General features: G+C 45.8%; 1 protein-coding gene across 1 annotated transcript in view; it reads right to left on the reverse strand.

Annotated features, from left to right (window-relative positions):
- Nucleotides 1–7499: 7499 nt before the first annotated feature.
- The window catches only part of LOC310729324 (uncharacterized protein), a gene marked incomplete at its 3' end in the record, with an annotated part of 114896 nt that continues 108557 nt past the window's right edge, over nt 7500–13838 (reverse strand). Inside the window, exons 2-3 of the mRNA XM_083547437.1 lie at nt 8684–9623; nt 7500–7516 (exon numbers count right to left, since the gene is read on the reverse strand). Of these exons, the coding sequence (XP_083403563.1) occupies nt 7500–7516; nt 8684–9464 (798 nt within the window). The 5' untranslated portion in view covers nt 9465–9623. The remainder of the gene's footprint in view (nt 7517–8683; nt 9624–13838) is intronic.

The raw sequence follows: 13838 nt of genomic DNA on the forward strand, positions 1-13838 counted from the left end.
GTGTAAAACTCGCTAAAAACATACGTCTTTAATCTGCACTTAAACTGGGAGAGTGTATCTGAACCCCGAACACTGTCAGGAAGACTGTTCCAGAGTTTAGGAGCTAAATGTGAAAATGCTCTACCGCCTTTAGTGGACTTTGCTATTCTAGGAACTACTAGAAGTCCAGAGTTTTGAGATCTCAGGGAGCGTGACGGATTGTAGCGTGTTAAAAGACTGGATAGATACATGGGAGCCAAACCATTTAGTGCTTTATAAGTGAGTAGCAGTAGTTTGTAGTCTATTCAAAACTTAATAGGAAGCCAATGTAGGGACGATAAGATTGGGGTTATATGATCATATTTTCTTGACCTTGTAAGAACTCTTGCTGCTGCATTCTGAACTAACTGAAGCTTGTTTATTAAGGATGCAGAACATCCACCTAGTAATGCATTACAATAGTCTATTCCGGAGGTCATGAACGCATAGACGAGCTTCTCTGCATCGGATATAGACAACATGTTTTTTAACTTAGAAATATTTCTAAGGTGAAAGAAGCTGTTTTGGTAACTTGGTTGATATGATATTTGAAAGATAAGTTGCTGTCTAAAATAACTCCCAGGTCTTTTACCGTTGAACTAGTGGTTACAGAACATCCGTCTAAATGCAGGTTGAGATGCTGAAGCTTCTGTATACTAGTTTTTGGGCCGATGAGCAAAATCTCCGTCTTATCAGAATTTAATTGTAGAAAGTTATGGGTCATCCAATCTCTTATTTCCTTAACACACTCAGTTATCCGGGTTAATTGAGCTGTATCGCCTGGTTTAGATAAGATATATAGCTGGGTATCATCAGCATAACAATGGAAGCTAATTCCATGCCTTCTAATAATATTTCCTAACGGAAGCATGTATATTGTGAAGAGCAGGGGTCCTAGAACTGAACCTTGCGGCATGCCATAATTTACTTGCATTTACTAGCCTGGATTGCTCTCCATTTAAATCTACAAAATGGTAACGAACGGACAGGTAGGATTTAAACCAGCTTAATGCCTGTCCCTGAATGCCGATGTAATTTTGTAAGCGATCTAGGAGGAGATCATGGTCTATAGTGTCGAATGCAGCACTAAGATCTAGTAGAACCAACAACGAGATGAAGCCTTGGTCTGAAGCTAAAAACAGGTCATTAGTAATTTTAACTAGAGCAGTTTCTGTGCTATGATGGGGCCTAAAACCTGACTGAAATTCTTCAAAGATATTGTTCTCTTGCAGGTAGGAACATAACTGGGCAGCGACAATCTTTTCTAAAATCTTAGACATATAGTGAGGAAAATAAGTATTTGAACACCCTGCTATTTTGCAAGTTCTCCCACTTAGAAATCATGGAGGGGTCTGAAATTGTCATTGTAGGTGCATTTCCACTGTGAGAGACATAATCTAAAAAAGAAAATCCAGAAAATCACAATGTATGATTTTTTTATCATTTTTTTGTATGATACAGCTGCAAATAAGTATTTGAACACCTGTCTATCAGCTAGAATTCTGACCCTCAAAGACCTGTTAGTCTGCCTTTAAAATGTCCACCTCCACTACATTTATTATCCTAAATTACATGCACCTGTTTGAGGTCGTTAGCTGCATAAAGGCACCTGTCCACCCCATACAATCTGTAAGAATCCAACTACTAACATGGTAAAGACCAAAGAGCTGTCCAAAGACACTAGAGACAAAATTGTACACCTCCACAAGGCTGGAAAGGGCTACGGGGAAAATTGCCAAGCAGCTGGTAAAAAAAGGTCCACTGTTGGAGCAATCATTAGAAAATGGAAGAAGCTAAACATGACTGTCCATCTCCCTCGGACTGGGGCTCCATGCAAGATCTCACCTCGTGGGGTCTCAATGATCCTAAGAAAGGACTACCAGAACTACACGGGAGGAGCTGGTCAATGGCCTGAAAAGAGCTGGGACCACCATTTCCAAGGTTACTGTTGGTAATACACTAAGACGTCATGGTTTGAAATCATGCATGGCACGGAAGGTTCCCCTGCTTAAACCAGCACATGTCCAGGCACGTCTTAAGTTTGCCAATGAAAATTTGGATGATCCAGAGGAGTCATGGGAGAAAGTCATGTGGTCAGATGAGACCAAAATAAAACTTTTGGGTCATAATTCCACTAAATGTGTTTGGAGGAAGAAGAATGATGAGTACCATCCCAAGAACACCATCCCTACTGTGAAGCATGGGGGTGGTAGCATCATGCTTTGGGGGTGTTTTTCTGCACATGGGACAGGGCGACTGCACTGTATTCAGGAGAGGATGACCGGGGCCATGTATTGCGAGATTTTGGGGAACAACCTCCTTCCCTCAGTTAGAGCATTGAAGATGGGTCGAGGCTGGGTCTTCCAACATTCAATTCAATTCAATTCATTTTTATTTGTATAGCGCTTTTAACAATGAACATTGTCTCAAAGCAGCTTTACACAGATAATGCGGTGATTAAAAATGAATATGTTCTTTATGAGTAAGTTTGTCCCTGATGAGCAAGCCGGTGGCGACTGGCGACTGTGGCAAGGAAAAACTCCCCGAGATGGCATAAGGAAGAAACCTTGAGAGGAACCAGACTCAAGAGGGAACCCATCCTCATCTGGGTTACACCGAATGTCCATTTGTGGCGGGTATACAATTTTGCGGGGTGCAGTGATGATGATCAAAAGCGAAGTGTATTTCTGAGTCAGTGTAGGAGACTGTTGACATCAGTGTAGGAGACTGTTGACAATGACATGACAATGACCCGAAGCACACAGCCAGGATAACCAAGGAGTGGCTCTGTAAGAAGCATATCAAGGTTCTGGCATGGCCTAGCCAGTCTCCAGACCTAAACCCAATAGAGAATCTTTGGAGGGAGCTCAAACTCCGTGTTTCTCAGCGACAGGCCAGAAACCTGACTGATCTAGAGAAGATCTGTGTGGAGGAGTGGGCCAAAATCCCTCCTGCAGTGTGTGCAAACCTGGTGAAAAACTACAGGAAACGTTTGACCTCTGTAATTGCAAACAAAGGCTCCTGTACCAAATATTAACATTGACTTTCTCAGGTGTTCAAATATTTATTTGCAGCTGTATCATACAAATAAATAAATAAAAAAATCATATATTGTGATTTCTGGATTTTTTTTTTAGATTATGTCTCTCACAGTGGACATGCACCTACGATGACAAGTTCAGACCCCTTCATGATTTCTAAGTGGGAGAACTTGCAAAATAGCAGGATGTTCAAATACTTATTTTCCTCACTGTAAATAGGAGATTTGAAATTGGTCTGTAATTCGATAGCGTGCTTGGATCCAGATTAGGTTTTTTAATGAGGGGCTTAATAACTGCTAACTTGAGGGGTTTAGGGACATGACCTAACGATAGTGAGGAGTTAATAATATTGAGAAGAGGCTCACCAGCTGTATATAACACTTCCTTCAGTAATTTAGTAGGAATTGGATCTAACTGACATGTTGTTGATTTAGCTTTCATAATAGCATCATACAGCTCTTCCTGTCCTATACATGTAAAACAGTGTAGTTGTGGGGTTGTAAGTACGATTGTGTCGGGAGATGCTGTCAGAGGTTGAACTGCCACAATTGTGTTTCTAATGTTATCTATTTTTTCAGTGAAGAAATTCATAAAGTCCTCACTACTAAACTGTGATGGAACACAATTTTCAGATCCCTGATTTGTAGTTAGTTTAGCTACAGTACTGAAAAGGAACCTGGGATTGTTTTTGTTATTTTCTATAAGTTTGCTCAGGTGTTTAGCTCTAGCAGTTTTTAGCGCCTGTCTGTAGCTGAGCATACTGTCTTTATACGCAATTCTAAATACCTCCAATTTAGTTTTCCTCCATTTTCTCTCCAGATTACGTGTTGTTCTCTTTAGGGCATGCGTATGACTATTATACCAAGGTGCAGGTGCTTGTTCTCGAACCTTTTTTAACCGGATGGGGGCAACAGTGTCTAAAGTGCTAGTGAGGATAAGGTCTATGTTGTTCGCCATCTCATCAAGATGATCAGCAGTTATGGGTTTAATGTGAAACTGAGATAAATCAGGCAGGTTATTTATGAATCTGTTCTTAGTGGTTGGAACAATAGTCCTACCAGGTCCATAGCGTGGTGAAACACGGCTAATCTGCTCTACCGGTAGTGTGTATAGTATGAGGTAATGGTCTGTGATGTCATCACTCTGAGGTAAAATATTTATATCAGTGACGTCTGCACCGTAGGATATTATTAAGTCTAGTGTGTGGTTAAAACGGTGGGTTGGTCTGGTGACGTTTTGTTTAACCCCAAAAGAGTTTATTAAGTCAACAAATGATAATCCTAGAGCATCGTTTGCATCATCTACATGAATATTAAAATCTCCTACAAGCAGCACTTTATCATTGTGATCAAGAGGTCTGAAAGAAAACAAGCAAACTCATGAAGAAAATCAGCGTAGGGTCCTGGGGGTCTGTACACGGTGACCAGAGCGAGTTTTCTATGTATGTCTGAAAGTATAATTTTAAGAACAAACACTTCAAATGATTTAAAGCTGAATCCTAATCTCTGACTAACATTAAGAGAAGCACTATAAATGGTTCCTACACCCCCCCCCCCCCCCCCCACGACCAGTCTGACGGGGCTCATGCTTATAAACATATCCTGACGGTGTCGACTCGTTTAGACCCATATAATCACCTGGTTTAATCCAGGTCTCAGTGAGACAGAGTGCTGAGAGATTATTATCTGTGATCATCTCATTTACAATCAGTGCTTTGGGTGCAAGTGATCTAATGTTTAAAAGACCAAACTTTAGAACTTTTTGGTGTTTGCTTATCTGGCATTTTTCATTTTAACTGCAATAAGATTATTTCTGGATCTTGTGTATTTAATTCTTGGTTTTACTACACGAGGAATAGATACGGTTTCTATAAACTGGCCTGTGTGTGAACTTGTAACTATTTGGTCTGTAGTATGCATGTTCTTATAGTTGAAGATTTCCTGATGTCTTACCAGTCAGATGGTGTGAAGTATCCTAGAGATGTTATCTGATAGCACTGCTGCTCCAACTCTGCTGGGGTGCAGGCCATCAGGTTGAACCTAGGACGCTCCCAGAAACAGTTCCAGTTATTAACAAAGAGAAGTTTATCAAATCAAATCAAAATCAAATCAAATCAAATAAAATTTTATTCATCACATGCACATACATACAGGGTACGACATGTAGTGAAATGTTTTGTACGATGGTCCGGCATGAGGGAATAGGATGGGGGAAAAAAAAGGAGGCAGATAAATAACTATAAGGTATAAGAAAAACTATTAAAATAATAAAATAAAATAAATAAATAAAATAAAGTAAAAGAATATAAGGTATAAAGATATATAGATATATAAAAGGATAATGTATGAGCAAATATACATATAAACAGTAAACAATGTGTAGTGAAAAATGTAAACAAAATAAAAATGTAAACAATATGTAAACAATAGGCAATTTGTGGTGGGTTGTCCATAAAGTGTCCGTGTGCGGTATGGTGTGGTGTAAAGGTCTGTAAAGTGTCCATGTGCAATATGGTGCAATATGGTCCATGTGGTATAAATAAAATAAAAAGCGCACTGTGCTGTGCAAGTCCAGAGTTTAAAGTGTCGTAGTGCAAACGGTGAGATATGTTTAAAGTGACGTGGTGCGAAGGTGAATATATGTACAGAGAAGTGTGATGATGATGGTGGAGAGAGTGGGCCAGTTCTAGATCCTAGGTGTTTCCTGGTTTAAACACTGGATGGCCTGCGGGAAGAAGCTCCTCCTCATTCTCTCTGTGTTCGCTTTCAGGAAGCGGAAGCGTTTTCCTGAACGCAACAGAGAAAAGAGTCCATTGTTGGGATGGCTGAGGTCCTTCATAATCTTCCTGGCTCTGGTCCTGCACCGCGTGCTATAGATGTCCTGCAGGTTAGGGAGCTCAGTGTGGATGGTACGTTCAGCTGAACGCACCACCCTCTGGAGGGCTCGTCTGTCCTGCATGGTGCTGTTCCCGAACCAGGAAGTGATGCTGCCCGTCAGGACGCTCTCAATGGTGCAAGTGTAGAAAGTCTTAAGCACCTGAGAGGGTAGTTTAAAGTCCCTTAAGCGTCTCAGATGGTACAGATGCTGCTGGGCCTTCTTCACCAGGGTGTTGGTGTGACAGGACCAAGACAGATCCTGTGTGATGTTAACACCAAGGTACCGGAAACTGTCCACTCTCTCCACTGGGGTCCCGCTGATGTTTATAGGTTGGTATGCCCGCTCCCGCTTTGTGCTGAAGTCCACGATCAACTCCTTAGTCTTGCTGACGTTCAGGAGAAGGTTGTTCTCCTGGCACCATCTCTCCAGGTTTTTAACCTCCTGTAGGTAGGCCGTCTCGTCGTTGTTGGAGATCAGACCCACCACAACAGTGTCGTCAGCAAACTTGATGATGGTGGTGGAGTTGGATGTGGCCACACAGTCATGTGTGTACATTGAGTAAAGCAGGGGGCTCAGAACACAACCCTGGGGGCGCCAGTGCTGAGGGTGAGGGTGGATGAGGTGTGTTTTCCCACCCGTACGGCTTGTGGTCTGTCTGTCAGGAAGTTAGAGATCCATTGACACAGCGCCTGGCTGAGTCCCAGGACCTCCAACTTAGAGGTGGGTGTGGAGGGAATTATGGTGTTAAACGCTGAACTGTAGTCCACGAACAACATTTTTGCATAGTTCCCATTTCTTTGGTCCAGGTGGCTCATCGTGGTGTGGAGTAGATGAGCAATGGCGTCCTCAGTAGAGCGGTTCTGACGGTACGCAAACTGTAGTGGGTCCAGTGTGTCTGGTAGTGATGCAGTGATGAAGTCTCTGACCAGTCTCTCGAAGCACTTCATCACTACTGAGGTCAAGGCTACAGGGCGGTAGTCGTTAAGGCAGGCGGGCTGGGGTATCTTTGGGACAGGAACAATGGTGGACTGTTTGAAACATGAGGGGACAACGGACTGTTCCAGTGAGAGGTTGAATATCTCAGTGAACACCGGTGCTAACTGGTCAGCGCAGGCTTTCAGAACCCGGCCTGTGATGCCATCTGGTCCTGCTGCCTTCCTGGTATTCACTCTCTTGAAAGCCCTCCTCACGTCATGCTCCGAGATGGTGAACGTGTTCACCTCTCCGTCTCTCTTGGCATGCATGCTGGTTGTGTCGCTAGCATGGTAAGCTGCAGCCTCGAAACGAGCGTAAAAGGTGTTTAGCTCGTCTGCCAGAGAAGCGTCCGCATTCACCATTTTAGAAGATGGTGTTTTATAGTCCGTTATTGTTCTTAGTCCCTGCCACAGGTTCCTAGAGCCACCATGTTGAAACTGTGACTCTAGTTTCCTCCCGTAGCGCCGCTTTGCTTCCTTCACCGCTCTGCGAACACTGTAAGACGCAGCCTTGTACTCGTCCATGTCCCCGGTGACGAGCCCCGTGTTGTAGGCAGCGGAGCGGGATCTCAGAGCGCCGCGGATAGTTTTATCCACCCACGGCTTCTGGTTGGGAAACGTTCTGATAGTGGTTTTCTGCACTGTATCATCAGCTAGTTTCCCGATGAATCCCACAACCACTTCCGTAAACATGTTGACGTCATCAGAGCTGCGCCGGAACATGTCCCAGTCTGCGTCATTCAAAGCGTCCTGCAGAGCGGCCACCGATTGGTCAGTCCAGCGCGCGACCTCCCTCTGAACCGGAGCTTCCTGTTTCAGCCTTTGTTTGTAAACAGGCATGAGGAAGATGGCGGCATGGTCCGATTTCCCAAACGGTGGACGTGATTGTGCCTTGTAGCTGTTCTTGAATGGCGTGTAACAGTGGTCCAGTGTTCTTTCGCCCCTGTTAGGGCAGGTGATGTGCTGGTGAAAGTTCGGTAGTGCGCGCTTGAGGTTGGCACTGTTGAAATCTCCGACCACAATGAGCGCAGCGTCCCGATGCTGTGTTTGGTGAAGAGTTATTGTCTCGTGTAAATCCCATACTGCAGTGTCCGTGTCCGCATGAGGTGGAATATAAACGGCACTGACAATGACCGAACTGAATTCCCGAGGTAGATAGAAGGGCCGACATTTGATGGTCAGTAGTTCCAGATTTGGTGTGCAGGAGCGTGAAAGAGGAACGATGCTCGCGCTGTCGCACCAGTGGTTGTTCACCATCAGACACACTCCACCTCCTCTTGACTTCCCCGACTCCAGTGTTCTGTCCATGCGATAAACCGAGAAGAACTCGGCCGGCTGGATGGCGTGGTCCGGTACCGCTGGGTTCAGCCATGTCTCGGTGAAGCAGAGAAGGTTGCAGTCCCGAATGTCTCTCTGGAACTTGACCCTTGCCCTGAGGTCGTCGAGCTTGTTCTCCAGTGACTGGACGTTGGCTAACAGGATACTAGGTAAGGGAGCGCGGTGTGCGCGTGCCCTCAGCCTGTTCCTGACGCCGGCTCATTTCCCTCGCGGACTCGCTCGGCCAGCATGGGTCCGGGTTTAAAAACGGCGAAAGGTGAGTGCATTGTACACCAATAGATATAAGAGTGTCTCTGTCATATCTAATGATGTCCATCTTGTGTAGATGGAAGTGTAACTACTTAAATAAAAGTATAGAATAAACAAAAAAAGAGAAAACGTAGCCGGAGCAGTCGTGAAGGCAGCCGACCTCAACGGCGCCATCTTGGAACTCACCAACTTTATGTTCTCGACACCATGACTGTAACCATTCATTTAGAGCTAAAAGTCTACTAAACTTCTCAGCCCCTCGCTGGTAAGTGGGAAGAGGTCCTGACACTATGATCCTCGTTGTGGGCGATGTGCTGCGTACCGTCGCCACCAGGATCTTGAAATCCCTCTTTAAGATCTCTGTTTGCCTCAGCCGGGAGTCGTTCGTTCCGGCATGAAGAACAACTGCTCCGAAGTTCTCCTTCAGGATCGCGGGTACCTGTGCAGCGACATCGAGAACACGAGCACCAGGAAAACATCGAGTGTGCACCTTACCTTTGTCTCCGGTAGCGCGGACATGCCGGACGATGGAATCTCTGAGAATCACAGTCTCGCGTTCCGTCTCGCGGAGAGGGGCGAAGCTGTTCTCGGTCGAGATCTCGAAGGCCAGTAGTGGTGGCGGGGGAGATGTCTTCGACCGGGGCTTGGCTTGTCTCTTCCGCCGCTGCCGCATCCAGGGTCCGTGTTGCACCGGTGCCGGAGTTGTAGGTGCGCTGGGCCTGGGCAGAGAAGCACGCGGAGTTGATGTGCTGGGAGCGTTAGGTTCAACCCGGGAATTTACCTGGGACGAGTGCGCGTCCGCCCGGGATGTTTCCAGCGAAGCTTTCCGCTCTCGCAGCCGGGCATGCTTTACATGCAGCTCGCGAATCTGTTTCTCCAAAGCCTCCATCTCCAACGCCACCATTTGCAAATCGAACGAGTCCTCGCCTGTGCTCAAAGTCAGACACACAGCCGGCATAGTGCTCATAATCACGAACAGAGTTAATGTACACAAATATGATAAAGTGAGAGACAATGAATATAGTGGTAGTCGAGTTTAACTGACTACAGGCACAAGTCAGGAAGACAAAAAAAATTTAGGATTATTAAAAGAGAAAAACACAAACAAACAAATACAAACACGGAACTCGCGGCAAACAAGTCAAACACAGGAAGCTACGTCACCGGAAGTCAAGTGTGTCAATGAATTCAGTGTGTGTGTGTGTGTGTGTGTGTGTGTGTGTGTGTGTGCATGTAGAGATATGTGTGTGTGTGTGTGTGTGTGTGTGTGTGTGTCCATGATCCGAACCAGTCTGGGTTTAAAGCAGCACATTTCACAGAGATGGCACTTTTGGCTGTTTCTGAGAAACTGCATGTTGCTCGATCAGCCAAGCTGTCATCTGTACTTATCTTCCTGGACCTTTCAGCAGCATTTGACACAGTCAACCACAAGACACTTTTGTCAACCCTCAAGAGCCTTGGTATTTGCGGAACAGCATGGGAATGGTTTGCTTCCTACCTGGAAGGTCGCTCATACCAGGTAACATGGAGGGGAATCACATCTGCCCCATGCAGACTCACCACTGGTGTCCCACAAGGCTCTGTACTTGGTCCCCTCCTTTTCTCCCTCTATACCCACTCCATTGGTGAAGTCATATCGTCACATGGGTTTTCTTATCACTGCTATGCAGATGACACTCAACTAACCTTTTCTTTCCCTCCATCAGATTCCGCTCGGATCTCAGCATGCTTGTCAGACATATCTTTATGGATGAGTGCTCACCAACTAAAACTCAACCCCAGCAAAACAGAACTGCTGGTCATCCCAGGTGATTCATCTCCAGGTCAAGATCTCCAAATAACACTTCATGACTCTCTGCTCTCCCCTTTAGCCACTGCTCGTAACCTTGGGGTATCTATGGACAATGAACTGTCTTTCTTCCCACATGTCGCTAATGTGGCTCGCTCCTGTCGATTTCTTCTCTACAACATCCGAAGGATTCGACCATTTCTGTCCACACAGGCTGCCCAGGTGCTTGTTCAGTCTCTTGTCATTTCGAGACTTGACTACTGCAACTCTCTGCTTGCAGGTCTTCCCCTCAACGCTATTCGTCCACTGCAAATTATCCAAAACGCAGCTGCACGACTTCTGTTCAATCTGCCCAAGTTCTCCCACACCACCCCACTGCTGCGCTCCCTTCAGTGGCTTCCAGTAGCTGCACGTGTCAGATTCAAAACACTGATGCTTGCCTACAATGGACCAGCACCATCTTACCTCAGTGACCTCATCACATCTCGCACTGCACCGCGCTGTCTGAGATCCTCCAGCACTGCACTGTAATATTCATTACTAGAGATTTAAAGCACTTTTGTACGTCGCTCTGGATAAGGGCGTCTGCTACATGCCGCAAATGTAAATGCAAATGACTGTGTGTGTGTGTGTGTGTGTGTGTGTGTGTGTGTGAGCGTAGAGGACTGTGTGTGAGTGTGTGTAGAGGAGTGTGTGTGTGTGTGTGTGTGTGTGTGTGTGTGTGTGTGTGTGTGTGTGTGTGTGAGAGAGATCCTACAGGAGTGTGTGTGTGTGTGAGAGAGAGAGAGTGTGTGTGTGTAGAGGACTGTGTGTGTGTGTGTGTGGGTGTGTGTGTGTGTGTGTGTGTGAGTGTAGAGGAGTGTGTGTGTGTGTGTGTGTGTGCACATAGAGATGTGTGTGTGTGTTTGTGTGAGAGAGAGTAGAAGGGTGTGAGTGTAGAGGAGAGTGTGTGTGTGTGTGTGTGTGTGTGTGTGTGTGTGTGTGTGTGTGTGTGTGTGTGTGTGTGTGTGAGAGAGAGATTCTAGAGGAGTGTGTGTGTCTGTGAGAGAGAGAGAGAGAAAGAGAGAGAGTGTGTGTGTAGAGGACTGTGTGTGTGTGTGTGTGTGTGTGTGTGTGTGTGTGTGTGTGTGCACATAGAGATGTGTGTGTGTCTGTGAGAGAGAGAGTGTGTGTGTAGAGGACTGTGTGTGTGTGCGTGTGTACGTGTGAGTGTAGAGGACTGTGTGTGTGCGCGTGTACGTGTGTGCGTGTGAGTGTAGAGGTGTGTGTGTGTGTGTGCACATACAGATGTGCGCGTGTGTGTGTGTGTGTGTGAGAGGAAGTGTAGAGGAGTGTGAGTGTAGAGGAGAGTGTGTGTGTGTGTGTGTGTGTGTGTGTGTGTGTGTGTGTGTAGAGGACTGTGTGTGTGTGTGTGTGTGTGTGTGTGTGTGTGTGTGTGTGTGTGTGTAGAGGAGTGTGTGTGAGTGTAGAGAGTGTGTGTGTGTGTGTGTGTGCACGTAGAGATGTGTGTGTGTGTGAGAGAGAGAGTGTAGAGGTGTGTGAGTGTAGAGGAGAGTGTTTGTGTGTGTGTGTGTGTGTGTGAGATTGTAGAGGAGTGTGTGTGTAGAGGACTGTGTGTGTGTACATGTACGTGTGTGCATGTAAGTGTAAAGGAGCAGCTTTACACAGATCATGTGGAGATAAAAATGAAGATGTTGTTTATAAGTGTAAGTTTGTCTCTGATGAACAAGTCGGTGGAGACTGTGGTGAAGGAAAAACTCCCTGAGATGCAGAAGGAAGAAACCTTGAAAGGACCAGACTCAAGAGGAAACCTCATCTGGTGTTGATGAGAAACCGTCCCCAGCTGCACAGAGTGGCCTCTAATCAAAGAGGACACTATCCAGAGGCAGACCTGGACGAAGAGGGAAGATCCCCGGAGGGAAGAAGTGCAGGAACAGTGGTCACTGGAACCTCAGGAGCATGTAATTCTAATTACTTTCGTTTTCACAGCACCATCAATGATTGTCTTGGGAGACATTTTTCAAGATTTTTAGTGAAATAAAAATATAAAACAAAAATAAAAAAAGTTACGTTTTTGCAGCACTGAACAATGAGAGTGACTGAGTGATACGTCATCAACTAAGTGACAGATGCGACCCTCGGCCGAAAGCGGGAAACCGGCAGCGTGGGTTTGCTCGTGCCTTCGAAATTTGCTCGTGAAACAGGGTAAAATTTTGCAAGCATGGTAGCTCGTATCTCCGTTTGCTCGTACTATTAGTTGCTCGTACAATAGAGTTTTACTGTATACAGGTTTCTCCCCTTATTTCTCCTGCTAAAAAGGTTATGCTGTCCAGTATCCCTCCCTTCATCAGTGATGAGGTAATAATGAAAGAGCTGTCTCAATAAGGGTAACCCATGTCTCCCATGAAGAAAATCCACACTGGTCAAAAACTTGGTGTCTTTCAGTATAATGTTTTTATGGTTCTTAATGAAGGTCTTGAAGAGCTAAACATGGTTTTCAAATCAAGATTGAGGGCTTTGACTATAACATCTTTGTTTCCTCTGACACTGCAAACAAATGTTTTAAATGTGATCAGTTAGGGTATCTTGTTCGCTTTTAAAACCAGGCCTCCTGACCTCGGTGTCGCCTGCGGCTGATGGACGGAGGAGGGGAAATCGAAAGCGCTGCGCGAGGAAGCGAAAGCGCGAAAAGCGAGCAGGGGCTAGGATAAAAGCTAACCCTAGCCGTCCTGCTCTACCATCTCTACTGCTGGCAAATGTCTGCTCCCTAGACAACAAATTGGACTACATCAGACTCCAACAAGCTACTCGGCGTGAGAACAGACACTGCATCTTTGTGTTCACTGAGACGTGGCTGAGCGACAGAGTTCCGGACGCTGTTATTCAGCTGGAAGGGCTAACCTCATTTCGTGCCGACAGAAATGCAGCTCTGTGCGGTAAGACTCGCGGCAGCGGTCTGTGTGTTTACATCAACACAGAATGGTGTAAGAACTCTGTCCTTGTCTCATTTCCACCTACTGCTCATCACTGTTGGAGTTTATTGTTGTGAGATGTAGTACTTTTTTTTTTACCCCGGGAATTCACCACCGCTATTGTGCTCGGAGTGTACATACCATCTAGTGCTAAGAGAACCTGGCCAGCATGATCCATGTCTCCTCTCCAGCACTGCTTTGAATGCACTAACTTGGACATGTTCGGAGAGGCTGCAACCAACGGCGATTTCATCAACTTGGAGGAGTACACGTCAACTGTGACCAGCTACATCGGAAAGTGCATTGATGACGTGACCATCTTTAAGACCATCACTACACGCTCCAACCAGAAGCCATGGATTACCGTTAAGGTGCATGCAATGCTAAAATCAAGAGACTCTGCCTTCAAAACAGGGGACAAGACGGCCTTAAAGACAGGCAAGGGCAAACTGTCTCGTGCCATCAGAGAGGCAAATCGCGCACACGCCAAGAGAATCCATGGCCACTTCCAGGACAATGGAGACACCTGGCGCATGTGGCAGGGCATCGAGGCCATCACAAACTACAAGACGACATCACC

The sequence above is a fragment of the Silurus aristotelis genome, assembly GCF_946808225.1.
Source record: "Silurus aristotelis genome assembly, chromosome: 7".
Classification (NCBI taxonomy): Eukaryota; Metazoa; Chordata; class Actinopteri; order Siluriformes; family Siluridae; genus Silurus; species Silurus aristotelis.